Genomic DNA, 22,778 nt, shown 5'->3' with positions numbered 1-22,778 from the left:
CCAAGATGATGCATGTCTAAGATTTATTCAATAATAAATGTCAACGGAATGAAGTCAGAATAACTATAAAAATTAGCATTGACAACAATTGCATAAACAGCTTTATAATGAAGACCGCACAGGGTCTGTCCATAAAATAACAAAATAGATTTTTTTGTATTTACAGTTTGGGTCATTTGCTATGGCATCTGCATACTTTGTCCATTCCAGCATGACTATCTAGTGATCAACTACGGCCTCGTAGTGGCCCTTAGATTCCCTAGGCTCCCCAGTCATGGACACCAGCTCAGAGGTCCCAAGCTCCTCCCCCACTCCCAGTGGGACACACCGCCCCAGCAGCCTCCTCAGAGCCAGCCGGAACTCCCTCGACGCAAAGTAGTACACAAACGGGTCAAAGCAGCAGTTGAGGCTGTTGATGCTCAGCGCTAGTTTATAGTATCTGTACAGGCTCTTGCCCTGGGCGTGGAAGACTACGTGCAGGCCATGAAGGGTGATGGTTGGTAGGTAACACACCACAAAGCACAGGGTTGCCAAGGCGACTGTGGTCTGAGCCCGTCGCCTTGACAACACTTCCCTCTTACCGTCACTGCCTTCAGCTGCCGTCGGCAACGACCTGTGCAGGCCTCTCGCCACGGCAACGTAACAGCTGACCAGGACGGCTAACGGCAACACGTAGAACATCAGCAGAACCACTAGGAAGTAGAGATAGGCTACTGATTGGTGAAGGAACAGTTTACGCGGAAGCACGTCGAAGCAGGTCGTGATGTTTAGCTCGACGACCCGGAGGGTGAGGTCATGGTGGAGCAAGGGCGTCTCAGTAATCAGAACAAATGCCCAGATGAGGACGCAGGCAATGGCGGCTCTCCGGGCGGTGCGCCAGTGTTTGGTGCGTAGCGGGCGTATGACACCGCAGTAGCGCTCGAGCGCGATGGCACAGGTGGTGAGGACGGAGCAATGCATGTTGCAGTTGAGGGCTGTGGTGGTGAGGCCACAGAGGGCAGCGCCCCATGGCCAGTCATTACCCCACAGGTGGTACAACACCTGAGAGAGAGAGAGGGAGAGAGAGAGAGAAAGAGAGGGAGCGAGAGAGAGAAAGAGAGGGAGAGACAGAGAGAGGGAGAGAGAGAGAGAGAGAGAGAGAGAGAGAGAGGGAGAGAGATGGGCTTAGTGGTCATCAAATATTAGCAATGTCCAACTAGAAGGGAAAAGTTTCTGTAGAAACGTAGTGACGTGACAGCAATAACAGTGCAGATTAGCTGTAACCGGTGTCAAAGACAACCTTGTACATGGCACTTATGACTGTGCTGTGTGTTACCTGTAGTGGCAGTGACTCACCTGTAGGGGCAGGAAGGCGCTGTAGAGCAGGTCTGCCAGTGACAGGTTGATGGCAAACACAGACGTGGGAGTGTGGCGTTTGTAATGGACGTTCAGCAGCGCTACCAGAGACAGCAGGTTGCAGGGGGTACTGCACACAAACACAGACAGGTAAATAACAGGCACAGCCACGGTCATCACAGGACTGACCAGCATCTCCAGGGTGGCGTTGTTGACCCCTCTGGCCACCGCTACTGAGATGTTCATTGTGACTGACCACAACAGTAACTTGACCACAGCAACAGGGGGAGTCGACCAGGGTGACCGGTCCTGTCACTTAGGTTGGGGTACAAGCATTACTGGGAATGATAAGGGAAGAAAAGAGAGTGTTATACATTTCATTTGAATACACCAAAATCACACTATGTTAGAGGAAGTGAAAGATATTGGTTAGGTAACGAGATAGTAGTGTTGTTGAATGCAGAAACAGTGTGATGCAAATTCATCCATGTGAAAGACGAACAATGTCTTCCCCTCACACTATACTAACGTTACACTAGTTTCACTATTCACACTGTGACTAAAACTGGAGAAAGCCCCTGATGTTCCTCTTAAGGGGTGAAGTTATTGTAATGCTCACATGGGAATTTCCATCATGCCTATTTCACATCTGTGTATGTGGAAATACAAATTTGAACAGGAAATGTACTGTCATAAACAGCTTGAGGTGAAGTTACTACTTCCTTACTACTTTTTCCTATTGACATATTATTTGTATTTTGCATTCATGCCTTCTACACGCTATTGACCTATTGCTCATTACAGGGTTTCCAAAACTCGTTCCAGGGGGGCCGTGTAGTTTTCGCACTGCACAGCTGATTCAAATAATCAAAGCTTGATGATTAATTGGTTATTTGAATCAGCTGTGTAGTGCTAGGCAAAAAAATCTATGTCCACCCAGGGGGCCAGGAACAAGTTTGGGAAACCCTGATCTAGTACAGGGGCTCTCCAACCCTGTTCTTGGAGAACAACCCTTGAAAGGTTTTCACTCCAACCCCATTTGTAACTAAACTTATTTAGTTTATCAACTAGCTAATTGTTATAATCAGGTGCGCTAGGTTAGGGTTGGAGTGAAAACCTACAAGACGGTAGCTCTCCGGGAACAGGGTTGGAGTGAAAACCTACAAGACGGTAGCTCTCCGGGAACAGGGTTGGAGTGAAAACCTACAAGACGGTAGCTCTCCGGGAACAGGGTTGGAGTGAAAACCTACAAGACGGTAGCTCTCCGGGAACAGGGTTGGAGTGAAAACCTACAAGACGGTAGCTCTCCGGGAACAGGGTTGGAGTGAAAACCTACAAGACGGTAGCTCTCCGGGAACAGGGTTGGAGTGAAAACCTACAAGACGGTAGCTCTTCAGGAACAGGGTTGGAGTGAAAACCTACAAGACGGTAGCTCTTCAGGAACATTGTTGGAGTGAAAACCTACAAGACGGTAGCTCTCCGGGAACAGGGTTGGAGTGAACCTACAGGAGAGTAGCTCTCCAGTAACAGGGTTGGACTAAAAACCTACAGGACGGTAGCTCTACAGAAACCTGGTGGGAGAGAAAACCAACAGGACGGTAGCACACTCTTTGCACACTCTTGGCATTCTCTCAACCAGCTTCATGAAGTAGTCACCTGGAATGCATTTAAATTAACAGGTGTGCCTTGTTAAATGTTAATTTGTGGAATTTCTTTCCTTCTTAATGCATCTGAGCCAATCAGTTGTGGTAGAGGTGATATACAGAAGATAGCCCTGTTTGGTAAAAGACCAAGTCCATATTATGGCAAGAACAGCTCAAATAAGCAAAGAGAAACGGCAGTCCATCATTACTTTAAGACATGAAGGTCAGCCAATGCGGAATATTTCAAGAACTTTGAAAGTTTCTTAAAGTGCAGTCGCAAAAACCATCAAGCGCTATGATGAAACAGGCTCTCATGAGGACCGCCACAGGAAAGGAAGACCCAGAGGATAAGTTTATTGGAGTTAACTGCACCTCAGATTGCAGCCCAAATAAATGCTTCAGAGTTCAAGTATCTAAATCAAATTAAATCAACGTTTTTTGTTGTTGTCATATGCACAGGGTGCAGTGTTTCGCTACACCTGCAATAACATCTGCTAAACACGTGTATGCGTGTTTAGAGAGAGAATGCCAACAGTGTGCAAAGCTGTCATCAAGCTGTCATCAAGGCAAAGGGTGGCTACTTTGAAGTCTAAAATATAAAATACATCTTTATTTGTTTAACACTTTTTTTGGTTAATAAATTATTCCATATGTGCTATTTCATAGTTTTGATGTCTTCACTATTATTCTACAATGTAGAAAATAGAAGGAAAAAAATACAATTTAAATAAAACTTGAGTAGGTGTGTCCAAACTTTTGACTAGTACTGTAGTATTTTACTTTTTAGCATTTTTTTTACTATTGAGGAAGCTTGCTGATAAGAATTTGCACCACTTACGCTGCACCCTGTGCATATGTCAACAACAAAGAAACGATTTAATTTGATTTAGATAGCTTGAAGTAGGTGTAGAGCTGTGAAGCAGCATTGTGAAGCTTATGAATTGTTATTAAAAAATCTCCCAGGCTATGTATGCGGTCATTGAGATGAAACCTCACTCTGATTTTCCACTCTGATTTCAATAGCTAGGTTTCCATCCAATTGGCAACATATTTTCATACTAGTATTCTCAAACCCGCATAAAGAAAAGACGCTCATTTTCCCACCAGTGGAGTTTCCACAAAAGGGACTTCTTGGCGGATATAAATCAGTGCGTGATGACGTAGATGATCTAGAGTTTGTAATAGATCTTAAAGCAGCATGATACACTGTCAAGAGTTTTTAATGTACTTGCTGCCTGCATATAGACAATTTCACCATAATCCAGCACCGATGGGTTTTTTTTTTTTTAAAGTGCATTGAACATGATCCTTTCTGCCGTTTGACAAATAATCGAGATTTTTTTTTGTCCATAATAATCTCACCATGTAGGCTATACATGCTCTGTAGACAACAGGCTATACATGCTCTGTAGACAACAGGCTATACATGCTCTCTAGACAACAGGCTATACATGTTCTGTAGACAACAGGCTATACATGCTCTCTAGACAACAGGCTATACATGCTCTCTGGACAACAGGCTATACATGCTCTCTAGACAACAGGCTATTCATGCTCTCTAGACAACAGGCTATTCATGCTCTCTAGACAACAGGCTATACATGCTCTCTGGACATCAGGCTATACATGCTCTCTGGACAACAGGCTATACATGCTCTCTAGACAACAGGCTATACATGCTCTCTGGACAACAGCGCTATACATGCTCTCTGGACAACAGGCTATACATGCTCCCTAGACAACAGGCAATACATGCTCTCTGGACAACAGGCTATACATGCTCTCTGGACAACAGGCTATACATGCTCTCTAGACAACAGGCTATACATGCTCTCTAGACAACAGGCTATACATGCTCTCTGGACAACAGCGCTATACATGCTCTCTGGACAACAGGCTATACATGCTCCCTAGACAACAGGCAATACATGCTCTCTGGACAACAGGCTATACATGCTCTCTGGACAACAGGCTATACATGCTCTCTAGACAACAGGCTATACATGCTATCTGGACAACAGCGCTATACATGCTCTCTGGACAACAGGCTATACATGCTCTCTAGACAACAGGCTATACATGCTATCTGGACAACAGCGCTATACATGCTATCTGGACAACAGCGCTATACATGCTCTCTAGACAACAGGCTATACATGCTCTCTGGACAACAGGCTATACATGCTCTCTAGACAACAGGCTATACATGATCTCTGGACAACAGCGCTATCTGCGCACAGCTTGCTGTTGGATAGAGCGCATGTGCCTATACCAGAGCGAGCACACTCGCTATATAGGGCAAACAATTGTGTGAGAAGCCCACCAGTAGTTAAAAATGTGATGGAAACCCATTTAACTTGTATTTTTTATTCGGTACATGGGAATTTAACCGAAAATTGTATTTTTATGTGCACCACGTCATGACGCAAAGCCTTTTATCTGCAACAAGTCAATATGTTTTTTATGCGCAGTTTCGAACATTCACATGAAAATCTGTCGCCAATCGGATGGAAAACTAGCTAGTATCAGTGATTTAACAACCATAGAAATAAAACTGTGACCAATAATTAAAAATAACACTTACAGCTAACATCTCCATGGAAGAACATTGATTTGTAAAATCTAAACTGATTAATGAAATGTATTGCTGGTGACTTACCTTTATGCACATGTGATGCGCACTGTCATTGCTGCTACATTCAAGTGTGTAATCAGCAATACCACACAGGAAATGTGGTAGAAATTATATGTTCTGTGTCTTGCCCAATGCTGTTAGTTCGCTATCCCTCACAACTAAGGAACTGAACATGTGCCTGTAGTGTACAGGGAGCATGCTGTTGACACGTGTGGTGAAAAAGCACTATCTTTGTCACTGCAAAAGTTAATACTGTAGCTGAACACAACAGTTGGTGGAGACAGAAAGTGTATCAGAAACTGTACTGTACCTTTACTTCCTGTTCTTAAATGAATACACATTTTACTACTATGCAAAAGTAGTTTCCTCTCATATCACCAATCTAGTACTGTTCAATACAAAATATATACTGAACAAAAATATATTTGCAACATGCAACAATTTCAAATATTTTACTGAGTTACAGTTCATATAAGAAAATCAGTCAATTGAAATAAATGTATTAGGCCCTAATCTATGGATTTCACATGACTGGGCAAGGGCACAGCCATGGGTGGTCCTGGGAGGGCATAGGCCCACCACTTGGCAGCCAGGCCAACCCACTGGGGAGCCAAGCTCAAGCCAATCAGAATGAGTTTTTCCCCACAAAAGGGCTTTATTACAGACAGAAATACTCCTCAGCACCCCCCACACACCCCTTCAGACCATCCCGCAGGTGAAGATGTCAGATTTGAAGGTCCTGGGCTGGTGTGGTTACACGTGGTCTGCGGTTGTGAGGTCGGTTGGACATACTGCCAACTTCTCTAAAACGACATTGGAGGCAGCTTATGGTAGAGAAATTACCATTCCTTTCTCTGGAAAAAAGCTCTGGTGGACATTCCTGCAGTCAGCATGCTAATTGTACGCTCCATCAAAACTTGAGACATTTGTGGTATTGTGTTGTGTGACAGAACTGGCCTTTTATTGTCCCCAGCAGAAGGTGCACCTGTGTAATAATCATGCTGTTTAATCAGCTTCTTGATATGCCACACCTGTCAGGTGGATGGATAATCTTGGCAAAGGAGAAATAGTCACTAACAGGGATGTAAACAAATTTGTGCACAAAATCTGAGAGAAATACACTTTTTGTGCATATGGAACATTTAAGAATTTTTTATTTTAGCACATGAAACCAAACACTTAACATGTGGCGTTTATTTTTGTTCAGTGTATGAAATACAATAATGGGTTGTGAGACACTGCTGTAGCCTACTCACAACAAAAAGCTGTTGTTAGTTCAGAAAACCAGTGGAGGTGTAAGGAACAGCCCAAAATCACACACACACACCTGCAGCACAGGATGCAAACTGTTTGTTTCACATCTCCTGTGGTGCAGGTGTGGGTGTGTGTCTAGACTTCTATGACAGAGGAAGTCGGCTAAATTGTACCTAAAATTGATGTATTCTTTTTATTGTATTGTTTTCCAAGATACAAACACATCCCAGGTAATAAAGATAATACAAAGGCAGGTAAAAAAAACACACAAAAAACACATTTTGTCAGTTGATAGTTTCATTGTGTAGCATTATGAGTCATCAACTGCTGTCATGTACATATTACGGCTGTTTGCGAGTTCACAAAGTACATATTCTACATTTGAGTCCATCTGCTCCACAGAAGTATATCAGGAAAAGTCAACAGAATGACAAAGTACATCATTCTTCATCAGTGTGTGTACAGAGGAAGTAAATACATACTTCACTGAGAATCTAGACCTCCGTGACAGTGGAATCTACTGTACCTAGGGTTACTAGCCTAGTAGATGCACAATGCAAAGAGATTCTACAACCTAGATAATGTAGGCCTGGCTGTAGAGTCCCTTCTCCTGATTACCAAGGTACAGTATGTGTTAGCAACCATTAACCAATCACTCTTCTCCATTGCTGCCCTCCCCCTCCTCCCCCTCCCCGCTTCGGGCATTGCAGCGGTTGCCATGGCGTTTTATGCCCCACACCACGTCAGAGCTGAAGGGGCAGAAGAGGCAGCGGTACATGCCCTGTCTGTGGTTGTGGTAGATATGGTTGAGTAGTGAATACTCTAGTATGAAGGCCTTGCTACACTCTTTACAGCAGTAAGGTTTGGGCACGTCGTGCTTGTAGCTCACGTGGTAGATGGCATGGCCCTTCATCTTGGAGCGCTTGCCACACAGGCGACAGTTGTAGCGACCCCCCTGGCGCTGGATATATTTGGTCAGGAAGGCCTCTTCCTGCTTTTTGTGTTTGTCACTTTTTTTGTTGTTGTTGGTCTGTAGCTCCTCCTCTTCCTCTTCATCATGATCATCTTCCTCACTGCCTGCCGTAGAGCTTCTCTTTCGTTTCATGGGGCTGCCGGCTGAGCGGGAGTCCTCTTCGTTGTCCTCACCTCCCTCCATCTCCTCTAGTCCTCTTTTCCTACCTTCCTCCTCTTGCTTCACTTCTCCTTTGTCCTCATCCTCCTCTTCTGCCTTGGGCTCACTGGGAGGATGACTACTGTCTTTTGACAGCACGTCTACACTGACACCTTCCTGTTCTTCTCCCCCCTCCCCCCTACGCTCATCCCCTTCTCCCTCCTCACCGCCCTCTTCTCCCCCCTCTCCCTGGCCCTTCCCAGAGAGGCAGTGGCAGGTGAGCAGGTGGTCGTAGAGGCGAGGGAACTCCCTGGCTGTGTGGAAACACACGCTGCAGTGGAACAGCCGTGCCGTGCGCTGGTAGAAGATGGCGTTGCCCAGGCGACCCACAGGCGTGTCATCCAGGCGGCTTGGGTGGATCTTAGCGATGTGGATGAGGTAGCTGCAGTGGCTCTTACACTGGAGCAGACAGTGGGGACACTGGAGGTGCTGGAGATAGCTGTCCGACTCCCGGTCTCTGTCCCGCCCCTGGCCGCCAGAGGAGGAAGACGGCCTCTTGAGCTCCATAACAGCTCCCTGTGACTCCCTAATGTCCACAACGGCTTCTTTTGACTCTGACTCATTAACTTCCATCATGGCTGACATGGACTCCTTCACGTCCATTGCGGCTGAAATTGACTCCTTAACGCCCATTGTGGCTTCCGTTGACTCTTTAAAACCCATCATGGCCGTCTCTGACTCCTTAACCTCCATCACGGCTTCCATTGACTGGAGCTCACTGGACACAAAGGGGAGTGAAAAACTTGCCGTTTTAATTATTGATTGTTGTTTATTTGAATAAGACTGAATGTAATACATAAGTGTTGTTTGTAATACATTAGTAATGACAACGTAACTTAACAGTTGTCCCAAATGCATACAAATTTACAAGCTAGCATTGTAGCCCATCTGTACATCAGGAAATCTATGTCACTAACAAGGTTGAGTGTGCAGGTGTCAACATTTGACACTAACTTAATCTAGATTCACATCCGACATTGTAGAGGCATAATTCCAGCCATGTTCACATAATGAAAGTATACTAGTTCATTCTAAAATAGATTTAGCCTAACTCAAGCTAGCTTACTGTGTAAACAATAGCACATAGTTCGTTCGAAAATATACATTTTAACTCACCTATCAATTCTCAAAAAGCCAATGAAACACACATTCCATATTTCCGTGAATAGATAGACTATGCCTGATTGCTGTTCGTTTACGTTTTGCGGAATAATTTGATGAAATAGCAAAGATCTGCTATAATGTAACAGTTTTTCCTCGGGAGCCTTTCCTTGGCTTATCAGAAGTGACGCTCAGTACGTTGAAGTGACGTAGCCTCCATCATTAACTCTCTACTTACCGTTTCGGCTCCCTGCTGTTCTGTATAACAGAATAATCCATGCGTGTTCTATCCTGAACTTCTTGGTTCGGTCTGTGTTGCTTCTTCTCGTCCTTTTGGCTAACATAAGGTGAAGAAGCATCGGTTCTGCTCGGGCTATCGCTGAGACAAATCGTGGGAACCGCGTCATCCCACAACAATCTATTTTACGGTGTATGGAGTCGAAAACATTCTTTGCTGAAATGAGCCTCGCATATCCGAGTGCCGTTCAATACGCCATTCTCGTGTAAGGAGGCGAATTCCACCAATTTTCGGAATAAGATGTAGTCTTTTGGAAAAGAGTGGAAACTGGTGGTTTGCAGCCCAGGACAATGCACCTTGTCGGCGTTTTGTAAATAGATTAAACTGGGGCAAGCACCAAAGCTGTGATCGAAAACCCATACTAACATACTGTGTACTACATACTTAATTAGTATATACTATTAGTTCATTTTAGCATACTGTAAACGAACAGTATCCTTTCAATTGAGCGTACTAGTTCTTCGCCTGTCTACCGGAAGTTGATGCTGTTGCTATGCAACCGCTAGCTAGCCAAAAGGACGCTCTGGATAACATGAACACTGCCGAACCAGGTCTGCTAGGGCGAATAAAATGGTCGAAGTGGTTTCATTTGTGTCTGGAAGTAGCTAGCAAGCTAGCCAACGTTAGCTTGGGTGCCGTTGTAAGGTCAGAACGCTCAAATCAACCCTACTCCTTGGCCCGAGCATCTAGTGTGCGCTCCAAGAGCAAAAAACGCTCTGAATTTACAAACGGACAATCTGACAACGCTCTGAATTTACAAGCACACTCTGGCACTCCAGATTGAATTTAAGAACACACCCGAATTCGTAAAATGTCTAACTAGTCATTTGTTATGCTAGCTAGCTAGCTTGCTAGCTACTTCCAGACACAAATGAAACCACTTTGACCATTTTATTCGCCCTAGCAGACCTGGTTCGGCAGTGTTCATGTTATCCAGAGCGTTGGTGACTGTAATAGGCTGGACACATGACATTTTTAACAATGCTTTTTTTCCTGATAAAAACTAGTTCATCACCTCCGTCATGGAGCCCAGTTTCATAGTATTACCATATGTCCCAGCTGCTTGCCGTAGTTTTGAAGTAATCACGAAAAAACAGGCCTTATTTTAGGGCATTTTTCAACCTGCCAGCTCCTATTAGTTTTATTGAGCACCAATTCGCCTTCCGAACGTTCTACGTCACAATGCCTGCTTTGCTATTGTTGGCAATGAGACACGTTGTTTGTAGTTAAAATGTAAAAAACAACAAAATATTACTCATGGAACTCTGAGGTCGTCCCATTGTTTCCTATAGGGAAATATAGGTATGTCTGTCTATTTCGTCAAATATCTCGTAATGTGTATATTTAGATATTTTTTTAAATTGGACACCATTTTAATCATGAGAATCTCTTTCTAATTATGTGAGGCTGAGCAGTGTATTCCGTTGTCATCAAACGCTAGACCAGAAGTAGTCCGAGGTTGCAAATTTTTCCTACTTCCTCGTTATGCAGACATAAGCACACTAGGCACCACTCAGAAGGGATCCTTCTAGATAGCCAGAGCGAATTTATGAAAGCACCGAATGTCCATTGAGAATGCACAACGACTGTACCATATAGCTAAGCTAAGAATGACGGGAATAATCAAGTCAATAAACATTGGGTAGTTAGCCTATAGTTAATATACTGGCAAGTTTGATATATAAGTTAGTAGCCAACTAACGTTAGGTAGGTAGCTAACATACTGCTGTAATGATATGGAATGTGGTTCGTAAGGACAGTGTAGCTAACAAATTGTCAGCCAACATAACGTGTAAAGTAACTTATTTGAAAAATAATTACTTTATTACATTGCTCTCCATTTTCTTAACGTTTGTCTTAATTACTTAAAGCAATGAATTTGTATCCGCTCTCGTACTTCGGCTGCATATTTTCCGCCATTTTCTTCATATCGGAAAATGATGTGAAGCCACGCCCATTTCCTGAAGAACTGCATTATGGGCCCTAAAGTACGGAAATAGTGTCCTCTGCGTGTATACTTCATATTTTGGCGAATTTAGTACGACATCCGGGAACTTTTGGCATACTAACTATATCCATACTATGATCAATAAGCATACTATATACTCAATTCACGTCACAAATAGTACGGTTAATGCGGTTATTATGAGTATTCAAACACATGGAGGTAGAAAATCTTTGACTCATCTTTATATATGTGCACTAATGGCTGCTTTGACACACCACTGAGGTATAATAAGAACAGGTCAGGCCATTGAGGGCTTTCTCATAGAGATAGATAGAGGACTCTAGTGCCCAAAAGCTGTTTTAGCATGTGCAGCGGCATTCAGTATTTTAGACATTTTGAAATAGTCAACTGTGCAAAGCAAAGGATAGAGGGACGAACAGAGGGGACAGGTTTTCGGAATGAAATGCAGCTTTGATTTTGGCTTGTGATTCCTTTTGCTCCAAATGTGTAAATCTCCAATAAAAGTTGTATCAATTAAACATCACAAAAAATCAAACAGGGTGGACATTTTGTAGTCTTTGGTATTTCTCAGCCTCTTATTTCCCCATCACTTCCTCTCAAATGTGAGAAACGACCCAGATACAGAGTAAAAATGTGTTAAAGGCGGAACAGAAAGAGTTGAGGTTGAGAGACTGGTTAGGAGAAGTTGAACAGAAGGAGCATGGTGCCTTGACATTATTGTAAACAATGAGTGCTGGGCAATATCACACATTTAAGCTTTAGATTTCTCAGCTTACCCCTCAACCACACATACACACACACATCTACACACACTTTCAAGCCTAGACAAACCCATGGCCATTTAATGTACCTCGTAACTCAGCAAAGAGTTGAACTGGCAAACAGGTCCTGAAAACAGTGTTGACACATATGACACCCACTATGACCAGAAGCCTCTTATTTCCCCCTCACTTCCCCCCAAACCGTAGAAATGGCCCAGGTGGTGTGAAAATTTGTCTTTGGCTTTAATACTCTGATTGGTTAGAGATGATACAATCACTGACGACTTTGTTTTGTGCATAACCTTTCATGATTGGTTAGAGATGATACAATCACTGACGACTTTGTTTTGTACATAACCTTTCATTTCGACGTCACCACTAACGACTTCAATGATGGCAGTCTCAGATTGAAGTATGTAGCGAACATAGAACAGTGGAAGAATTCAGTTTGAGTCGTCAGGAAATGAGTGCTGGGTAATATCACACTTTTACTCTCCATATTTCTCATCCTTCCCCTCAACCACACACACACACACACATCTACTCACACTCTCAATCCTAGACAAACCCATGGCTATGTACTTATTGTACCTCGTAACTCAGCAAAGAGTTGAACTGGCAAACGGTAGGTCCTGAAAACAGTGTTGGCACACATGACACCCACTCCCACACCCTCCCTGTCTGCCAGCACCTTCACACACACACACACACACAAAATATCATATGAAAGTTTCTGAGGCTGTGTGTTAGTAGTATAGAGATCATGTCTACTCTCCTCTCAGAGTGTTTGTATGAGATCAGTCAACAGGCTGCACCTCCCTGTAAGGATTACCACCAACTCACAGTCACCCAGACACAGGTACAGTACAGACAACTACAGGTACAGTACAGACACCTACAGGTACAGTACAGACAACTACAGGTACAGGTACAGTACAGACAACTACAGGTACAGTACAGACAACTACAGGTACAGTACAGACACCTACAAATACAGTACAGACACCTACAGGTACAGTACAGACAACTACAGGTACAGGTACAGTACAGACAACTACAGGTACAGTACAGACAACTACAGGTACAGTACAGACACCTACAAATACAGTACAGACACCTACAGGTACAGTACAGACAACCACAGACACAGTACAGACACCTACATGTACAGACAACTACAGGTACAGTACAGACACCTACAGGTACAGTACAGACACCTACAAGTACAGTAGAGACACCCACAGGTATAGTACAGACAACTACAGGTACAGGACAGACACCTACAAGTACAGTACAGACACCCACAGGTACAGTACAGACACCTACAAGTACAGTACAGACACCTACAGGTACAGTAGAGACAACTACAGGTACAGGACAGACACCTACAGGTACAGTACAGACACCCACAGGTACAGTACAGACACCTACAAGTGCAGTACAGACACCTACGGGTACAGTACAGACATCTACAGGTACAGGACAGACACCTACAGGAACAGTACAGACACCTACAGGAACAGTACAGACAACTACAGGAACAGTATAGACACCTACAGGTACAGCACAGACAACTACAGGTACAGTACAGACACCTACAGGTACAGTACAGACACCCACAGACACAGAAACAGTACAGACACCTACAGACACAGGTACAGTACAGACACCTACGGGTACAGTACAGGCACCTACAGGTACAGGACAGACACCCAAAGGTACAGTACAGACAACTACAGGAACAGTACAGACACCTACAGGTACAGTACAGACACCTACAGGTACAGGACAGACACCAACAGGTACAGTACAGACACCCAAAGGTACAGTACAGACATCTACAGGAACAGTACAGACACCTACAGGTACAGACAACTACAGGTACAGTACAGACACCTACGGGTACAGTACAGACACCTACAGGTACAGTACAGACACCTACAGGAACAGTACAGACAACTACAGGAACAGTACAGACAACTACAGGAACAGTACAGCACAGACAACTACAGGTACAGTACAGACACCTACAGGTACAGTACAGACACAGAAACAGTACAGACACCTACGGGTACAGTACAGACACCTACAGGTACAGTACAGACACCTACAGACACAGAAACAGTACCGACACCTACAGACACGGGTACAGTACAGACACCTACAGGTACAGTACAGACACATACAGACACAGAAACAGTACAGACACCTACGGGTACAGTACAGACACCTACAGGTATAGTACAGACACCTACAGACACAGAAACAGTACAGACACCTACAGACACGGGTACAGTACCGACACCTACAGGTACAGTACAGACACTTACAGACACAGGTACAGACACATACAGGTACAGTACAGACACCTACAGGTACAGTGCAGACACATACAGGAACAGTACAGACACCTACAGACACAGGTACAGTACAGACAACTACTGGAACAGTACAGACACCTACAGATACAGGTACAGTACAGACAACTACTGGAACAGTACAGACACATACAGGAACAGTACAGACACCTACAGACACAGGTACAGTACAGACAACTACTGGAACAGTACAGACACCTACAGATACAGGTACAGTACAGACAACTACTGGAACAGTACAGATAACTACAGGAACAGTACAGACACCTACAGATACAGGTACAGTACAGACAAATACTGGAACAGTACAGACACCTACAGACACATGTACAGTACAGACACCTACAGATACAGGTACAGTACAGACAAATACTGGAACAGTACAGACACCTACAGACACATGTACAGTACAGACACCTACAGGTACAGGTACAGTACAGACACCTACAGGAACAGTACAGACAACTACAGGAACAGTACAGACACCTACAGGAACAGTACAGACACCTACAGGAACAGTACAGACACCTACAGGAAAAGTACAGACACCTACAGGAACAGTACAGACACATACAGGAACAGTACAGACACCTACAGGAACAGTACAGACACCTACAGGAACAGTACAGACACCTACAGGAACAGTACAGACACCTACAGGAACAGTACAGACACCTACAGGAACAGTACAGACACCTACAGGAACAGTACAGACACCTACAGGAACAGTACAGACACCTACAGGAACAGTACAGACACATACAGGAACAGTACAGACACCTAGCTTAGTCTATTCCACTGGCTTTTGGATGTCTTTTAGGTGCGGCATTTAGAAGCTGTTTCATAAAGTTTGTCAACCGAGGGGAGGGAGGGAATGCAACCCTGGAAATCTCATCAGCTTTAGGGCTCTGCTACAGATGTGAATCAGTCTCCGGGCTAGACATTTAATGAAATATTGAATGAAATATAAAAAACGATGACACAGTAAATGGGGAATAGTCATTTACACAGTCAAGCGAATTGTGTGTTTTGTAACAAACTGGCTACATTTGTACACTGTGAACTGTTAGGCTATTGTGTATTTACTTGTAATCATGTAGACCTGGTTTGGTCGTAGGTGGTTTTCAAGGTGTGGAGTGTGTCCTGTCCTCTACGATGCGAGAAACCACAACCTGCAGAAAACAAGAAATCACACACAGACTTCCTACAGGATAGTCACACACAAGGTAGTGTGTGTGTGTGTGTGTGTGTGTGTGTGTGTGTGTGTGTGTGTGTGTGTGTGTGTGTGTGTGTGTGTTTGTGTGTGTGTGTGTGTGTGTGTGTGTGTGTGTGTGTGTGTGTGTGTGTGTGTGTGTGTGTGTGTGTGTGTGTGTGTGTGTGTTAGAGATAAAGTGCTATTTTAGGTCACACAAATGCATACCCTCCATATATAATTAGGTCATTTATAACCAAACAATCAATCTGTCAACAACCCGACCATGGGCAAGTCTAGACATGGAAGGAGAGAGCCTACTCCCACAATATCCTTTTAATGGTCCATTGCAAGAATACACATTCAAATACTTTTATTGTCCAATTTCAAGGATTATATGATTTATTTAGAAAGTTACCAATAAACTATTACTATTTAAAATAACATTTTATTGAAAGAGAATGTGTGTGTGTGTGGGGGGGGGGGCGGTGTTCCTTCACAGGTCACATAGGGCGAGTGTTTGGTCCACACACTCTCGACTATGTGGTGAACCTGTGCTGGCATCGCTATGACTACCTGGTCCGGCTCCCTGATTGGCTGCTCCTGAACATCCTGTCCTTCCTGGACTGGGCGGATATTAAGACTATCTCCCAGACCTGCAAGAGGCTCCAACAGGTAGGCTAACCATGATGACATCATTGTAATGATTTATAGTAATAGTTTGAGTTATTAGGCTGGTAGTACTTTTCTCAGACTTAAAAATGCTCAACATTTATGAGCGCTCCCCCTCCCTCTGCTGCTCCTCTCCTTTCTCCCTCTCTCCCCCCTCCCATCCTCCTCTTTCTCCTTCTCCCTAGCTATGCTGCAGTGAGGGGTTTTGGGCGCATGGGACAGCAGGGGCCAGGTACGGGCAGAGTGAGGTCACTATGGAGGGTGTGAGCCCTACTCTACAGCGCCATCTGGTGGTGTTTCACAGAAGACAGGAGCTCTTCCGTCTGGCCCAGCAGCAGCACAGCAAGAGGAAGAACAGTGTCTGGCACCTGTGAGAGAGTTAGCCTGGTCACGCAGCGCTCTTACTTCAACAGAATGTGAGCTATCGCACGATCAGCCAGATTTCACCAGAATACATGTGTGAGAGAGACGAGCAAAGTATGTCGGTCAGTCTGTCTGTCTATCTGTTAGTCTGTCTGTCTGTCTCTCTCTCAAACACTTTCAAGATATTTTACTATTATCTATTACATTTCCATGACCTGGAAAATAATTACGTTAGGCACATAGGGCAGAGTTAGTTTATATAGGCAGTGTAGCTGCCTGTCAGTGTTTTGAATGGCCAGCAGGTGGTGATATTAAGCAGAAATCAGACAGCCTCATAACCTCTTTGATTCACTAATAGGTGTTTGGTAGCCTGCTGTAGAAAGTGTGTGCTCAACTAGGGGAAGAGGTATTGCTACTCCAAAACCTTTTAATGGTTATAATGATACATAGCTAATGTTGTTTGTGTTTTTGGTCTCAAATGATAGAATAAAGAACCTATGGCACAATCACCTAAACATTGTGTCTGTGATGAATCAAACATCAAACAAGTAGTTCAATCAAACAAGTAGTTCATCAATAGAAGGAACATCTTGTATTCTCCAATGTACTGCAGGCAGATCGGAAGTCCTAATCCAATGCATGTGACTGAATATACTGGTCGCACATCTGAGAGCTCTAGTCTTCTCTACCCACCAGAAGCTAAAGACTATAGTACTGTAGAGGCTTTCTGCTTGGGCTTTATCATGTCAGAGACCCTCCTCTTGTGTGTAGACCCAGCTGTAATAAAATTCCATTCACTGAGGGATGCAGCACACACACACACACACACACACACACACACACACACACACACACACACACACACACACACACACACACACACACACACCCCACCACAGTTCTCTTTGGGCATATTGACTATTGATGGACCACAATGATTGTATAGAGTAAAGCAATTACCACAGTTATCCAAGGTTGAGTTTAGTTGTTCTGTTGCCATGGGGATGTGCCCATCTTTGAATTGTTTTTGGAATGTAATATGTGTTCTTTTCAAAGACTTGAAAATAAGTAAAAGGTGGTGTCTGAGAGAAGAGCGAGAGAGAAAGATAGAGAGAGAAAGGTAGAGAGATAATGAGCAAGGAAATGGGGGGGTTATTTCATATACTAGTGCACTATGTAAGGAGAAGTGTGCCATTTAGGAAGCAGACAGTATCTGAAAGGGCCAGTACAAGCCTGGTCTGTCATTGAGAGCTATTTAATGGTGGCTGACAGAGCAGCCATATGATAGTCCCAGGAGTGGCCTGCCCATTCAGTACTGTGACAAAGATCAATGAATGAGGAGCACTCTCTCACACACACACACCCTCTGGTATTATTTTTCCAACTTAATTGAGGAAAATAAGAACAATCCGAAATTTCTTTTTGACACTGTCGCAAAGCTAACTAAAAAGCAGCATTCGCAAATGGAGGATGGCTTTCACTTCAGCAGTAATAAATTTATGAACTTTTTTGAGGAAAAGATCATGATCATTAGAAAGCAAATTACGGACTCATCTTTAAATCTGGGTATTCCTCCAGGGCTTCATTGTCCAGAGTCTGCACAACTCTGCCAGGACCTTGGCTCAAGGGAGATACTAAAGTGTTTTAGTACTATATCTCTTGACACAATGATGAAAATAATCATGGCCTCCAAACCCTCAAGCTGCATACTGGACCCTATTCCAACTAAACTACTGAAAGAGCTGCTTCCTGTGCTTGGCCCTCCTATGTTGAACATAATAAACGGCTCTCTATCCACCGGATGTGTACCAAGCTCACTAAAAGTGCCAGTAATAAAGCCTCTCTTGAAAAAGCCGAATCTTGACCCAGAAATTATAAAAAACTATCGGCCTATATCGAATCTTCCATTCCTCTCAAAAATTTTAGAAAAAGTTGTTGCGCAGCAACTCACTGCCTTCCTGAAGACAAACAATGTATACGAAACGCTTCAGTCTGGTTTTAGACCCCATCATAGCACTGAGACTGCACTTGTGAAGGTGGTAAATGACCTTTTAATGACGTCAGACCGAGGCTCTGCATCTGTCCTCGTGCTCCTAGATCTTAGTGCCGCTTTTGATACCATCGATCACCACATTCTTTTGGAGAGATTGGAAACCCAAATTGGTCTACATGGACAAGTTCTGGCCTGGTTTAGATCTTATCTGTCGGAAAGATATCAGTTTGTCTCTGTGAATGGTTCGTCCTCTGACAAATCAATTGTAAATTTCGGTGTTCCTCAAGGTTCCGTTCTAGGACCACTATTGTTTTCACTATATATTTTACCTCTTGGGGATGTCATTCGAAAACATAATGTTAAATTTCACTGCTATGCGGACGACACACAGCTGTACATTTCAATGAAACATGGTGAAGCCCCAAAATTGCCCTCGCTAGAAGCCTGTGTTTCAGACATAAGGAAGTGGATGGCTGCAAATGTTCTACTTTTAAACTCGGACAAAACAGAGATGCTTGTCCTAGGTCCCAAGAAACAAAGAGATCTTCTGTTGAATCTGACAATTAATCTGGATGGTTGTACAGTCGTCTCAAATAAAACTGTGAAGGACCTCGGCGTTACTCTGGACCCTGATCTCTCTTTTGAAGAACATATCAAGACTGCTTCAAGGACAGCTTTTTTCCATCTACGTAACATTGCAAAAATCAGAAACTTTCTGTCCAAAAATGACGCAGAAAAATTAATCCATGCTTTTGTTACTTCTAGGCTCGACTACTGCAATGCTCTACTTTCCGGCTACCCGGATAAAGCACTAAACAAACTTCAGTTAGTGCTAAATACGGCTGCTAGAATCCTGACTAGAACCAAAAAATTTGATCATATTACTCCAGTGCTAGCTTCCCTACACTGGCTTCCTGTTAAGGCAAGGGCTGATTTCAAGGTTCTACTGCTAACCTACAAAGCATTACATGGGCTTGCTCCTACCTATCTTTCCGATTTGGTCCTGCCGTACATACCTACACGTACGCTACGGTCACAAGACGCAGGCCTCCTAATTGTCCCTAGAATTTCTAAGCAAACGGCTGGAGGTAGGGCTTTCTCCTATAGAGCTCCATTTTTATGGAATGGTCTGCCTACCCATGTGAGAGACGCAGACTCAGTCTCAACCTTTAAGTCTTTACTGAAGACTTATCTCTTCAGTAGGTCCTATGATTAAGTATAGTCTGGCCCAGGAGTGTGAAGGTGAACGGAAAGGCTGGAGCAACGAACCGCCCTTGCTGTCTCTGCCTTGTCGGTTCCCCTCTTCCCACTGGGATTCTCTGCCTCTAACCCTTTTACAGGGGCTGAGTCACTGACTTACTGGTGTTCTTCCATGCCGTCCATGGGAGGGGTGCGTCACTTGAGTAGGTTGAGCCACTGACGTGGTCCTCCTGTCTGGGCTGGCGCCCCCCCCTTGGGTTGTGCCGTGGCGGACATCTTTGTGGGCTATACTCGGCCTTGTCTTCGGACGGTAAGTTGGTGGTTGTAGATATCCCTCTAGTGGTGTGGGGGCTGTGCTTTGGCAAAGTGGGTGGGGTTATATCCTGCCTGTTTGGCCCTGTCCGGGGGTATCATCGGATGGGGCCACAGTGTCTTCTGATCCCTCCTGTCTCAGCCTCCAGTATTTATGCTGCAGTAGTTTATGTGTCGGGGGGCTAGGGTCAGTCTGTTACATCTGGAGTATTCTCTTGTCTTATCCAGTGTCCTGTGTGAATGTAAATATGCTCTCTCTAATTCTCTCTTTCTTTCTTTCTTTCTTTCTCTCGGAGGACCTGAGCCCTAGGACTACCTGGCATGATGACTCCTTGCTGTCCCCAGTCCACCTGGCCATGCTGCTGCTCCAGTTTCAACTGTTCTGCCTGCGGCTACGGAACCCTGACCTGTTCACCGGACGTGCTTGTTGCACCCTCGACAATTACTATGATTATTATTATTTGACCATGCTGGTCATTTACGAACATTTTAACATCTTGACCATGTTCTGTTATAATATCCACCCGGCACAGCCAGAAGAGGACTGGCCACCCCTCATAGCCTGGTTCCTCTCTAGGTTTCTTCCTAGGTTTTTGGCCTTTCTCAGGAGTTTTTCCTAGGGAGTTTTTCCCAGCCACCGTGCTTCTTTCACATGCATTGCTTGCTGTTTGGGGTTTTAGGCTGGGTTTCTGTACAGCACTTTGAGATTTCAGCTGATGTACGAAGGGCTATATAAATAAATTTGATTTGATTTGATTTGGTAGAGGGTTGCAGAATTCCATTCTGAAAACTGAGGTAGATCAGGGTGGAATTTCATTGTGAAAAACTAGCCTTCTCTCTCTGGCAAGGAGAGTCGAAGGGAAAATGATTTTGGAATGGAATGCAGAAAGTAGCATTGGTTTTACAGCCTGGGCGTAGCCTATGACAAATCACAAATAAATAATAATAATAAAATATATATATACAGACACACCTACTCATTCAAGGGTTTTTCTTTATTTTTACTATTTTCTACATGGTAGAATAATAATGAAGACATCAAAACTATGAAATAACACATATGGAATCATGTAGTAACCAAAAATGTGTTAAACAAATCAAAATATATTTGAAATTCTTCAAAGTAGCCACATTTTGCCTTGATGACAGCTTTGCATACTCTTGGCATCCTCTTAACCAGCTTCATGAGGTAGTCACGTGGAATGCATTTCAATTAACAGGTGTGCCTTGTTAAAAGTACATTTGTGGAATTTATTTCCTTCTTAATGCGTTTGAGACAATCAGTTGTGTTGTGACAAGGTAGGGGTGATATACAAAAGATAGCCCTATTTGGTAAAAGACCAAGTCCATGTTATGGCAAGAACAGGTCAAATAAGCAAAGAGAAACAACAGTCCATCATTACTTTAAGACATGAAGGTCAGTCAATGTGGAGAATTTCAAGTACTTCGAAACTTTCTTCAAGTGCAGTTGCAAAAACCATCAAGCACTGTGATGAAACTGGCTCTCATGAGGACCGTCACAGGAAAGGAAGACCCAGAGTTACCTCTGCTGCAGAGGATAAGTTCATTAGAGTTACCAGCCTCAGAAATTGCAGGCCAAATAAATGCTTCACAGAGTTCAAGCAACCGACTCATCTCAACATCAACTGTTCAGAGGAGACTGCTTGAATCAGGCCTTCATGGTTGAATTGCTGCAAAGAAACCACTACTTAAGGACACCAATAATAAGAAGAGACTTGCTTGGGCCAAGAAACACGAGCACTTGACATTAGACCGGTGGAAATCTGTCCTTTGGTCTGATGAGTCCAAATTTGCGATTTTTGGTTGGAACCACCGTGTCTTTGTGAGACGCAGAGTAGGTGAATGGATGTTCTCTGCGTGTGTGGTTCCCACCGTGAAGCATGGAGGAGGAGGTGTGATGGTGTGGGGGTGCTTTGCAAGTGACACTGTCTGTGATTTATTTAGAATTCAAGGCACACTTGATCAACATGGCTACCACAGCATTCTGCAGCGATACGCCATCCCATCTGGTTTGCTCTTAGTGGGACATTGACCCAACACACCTCCAGGCTGTGTAAGGGCTATTTGACCAAGAAGGAGAGTGATGGAGTGCTGCATCAGATGATCTGGCCTCCACAATCACCTGACCTCAACCAAATTGAGATGGTTTGGGATGAGTTGGACCACAGAGTGAAGGAAAAGTAGCCAACAAGTGCTCAGCGTATGTGGGAACTCCTTCAAGATTGTTGGAAAAGCATTCCAGGTGAAGCTGGTTGAGAGAATGCTAAGAGTGTGCAAGGCTGTTATCAAGGCAAAGGGTGGTTACTTTGAAGAACACTTTTTTGGTTACTACATGATTCCATGTGTTATTTCATAGTTTTGATGTCTTCACTATTATTCTACAATGTAGAAAATAGTACATATAAAGAAAAACCCTTGAATGAGTAGGTGTGTCCAAACTTTCAACTGGTACTGTATGTATATTAAAAATATATATATTC

General features: G+C 43.9%; 3 protein-coding genes across 4 annotated transcripts; 1 reads left to right on the top strand and 2 right to left on the bottom strand.

The window, feature by feature from the left end:
* Positions 1-6: 6 nt before the first annotated feature.
* LOC115196315 (P2Y purinoceptor 8-like) lies at positions 7-5,776 on the bottom strand. The gene is made up of 3 exons (XM_029757010.1): positions 5,638-5,776; positions 1,336-1,673; positions 7-1,041 (listed from the first exon to the last, which is right to left on the bottom strand). The coding sequence occupies exons 2-3, from the start codon at positions 1,579-1,581 to the stop codon at positions 220-222; spliced, it is 1,068 nt and encodes a 355-aa protein (XP_029612870.1). The 5' UTR covers positions 1,582-1,673; positions 5,638-5,776; the 3' UTR covers positions 7-219.
* Positions 5,777-6,789: 1,013 nt separating this feature from the next.
* On the bottom strand, positions 6,790-9,522 carry LOC115196312 (chromosome alignment-maintaining phosphoprotein 1). Of its 2 annotated transcripts, none has more exons than XM_029757007.1 (2): positions 9,378-9,522; positions 6,790-8,756 (listed from the first exon to the last, which is right to left on the bottom strand). In XM_029757007.1, exons 1-2 carry the CDS (start codon positions 9,416-9,418, stop codon positions 7,520-7,522), a joined length of 1,278 nt encoding a protein of 425 aa, XP_029612867.1. In that variant the 5' UTR covers positions 9,419-9,522; the 3' UTR covers positions 6,790-7,519. The 2 variants fall into 2 exon arrangements, with proteins under 2 accessions (XP_029612867.1, XP_029612868.1); XM_029757008.1 differs by lacking the exon at positions 9,378-9,522 and adding an exon at positions 9,155-9,339.
* Positions 9,523-12,919: 3,397 nt separating this feature from the next.
* LOC115196311 (F-box only protein 36-like) lies at positions 12,920-17,287 on the top strand. Its single transcript, XM_029757006.1, has 4 exons — positions 12,920-13,026; positions 15,663-15,771; positions 16,240-16,412; positions 16,595-17,287. Exons 1-4 carry the CDS (start codon positions 12,931-12,933, stop codon positions 16,781-16,783), a joined length of 567 nt encoding a protein of 188 aa, XP_029612866.1. The 5' UTR covers positions 12,920-12,930; the 3' UTR covers positions 16,784-17,287.
* The last annotated feature ends 5,491 nt before the right edge of the window (positions 17,288-22,778 follow it).

Source organism: Salmo trutta, chromosome 6, assembly GCF_901001165.1.
Source record: "Salmo trutta chromosome 6, fSalTru1.1, whole genome shotgun sequence".
NCBI classification, from domain to species: Eukaryota; Metazoa; Chordata; class Actinopteri; order Salmoniformes; family Salmonidae; genus Salmo; species Salmo trutta.
This window is presented reverse-complemented; position numbering and strand designations above follow the sequence as displayed.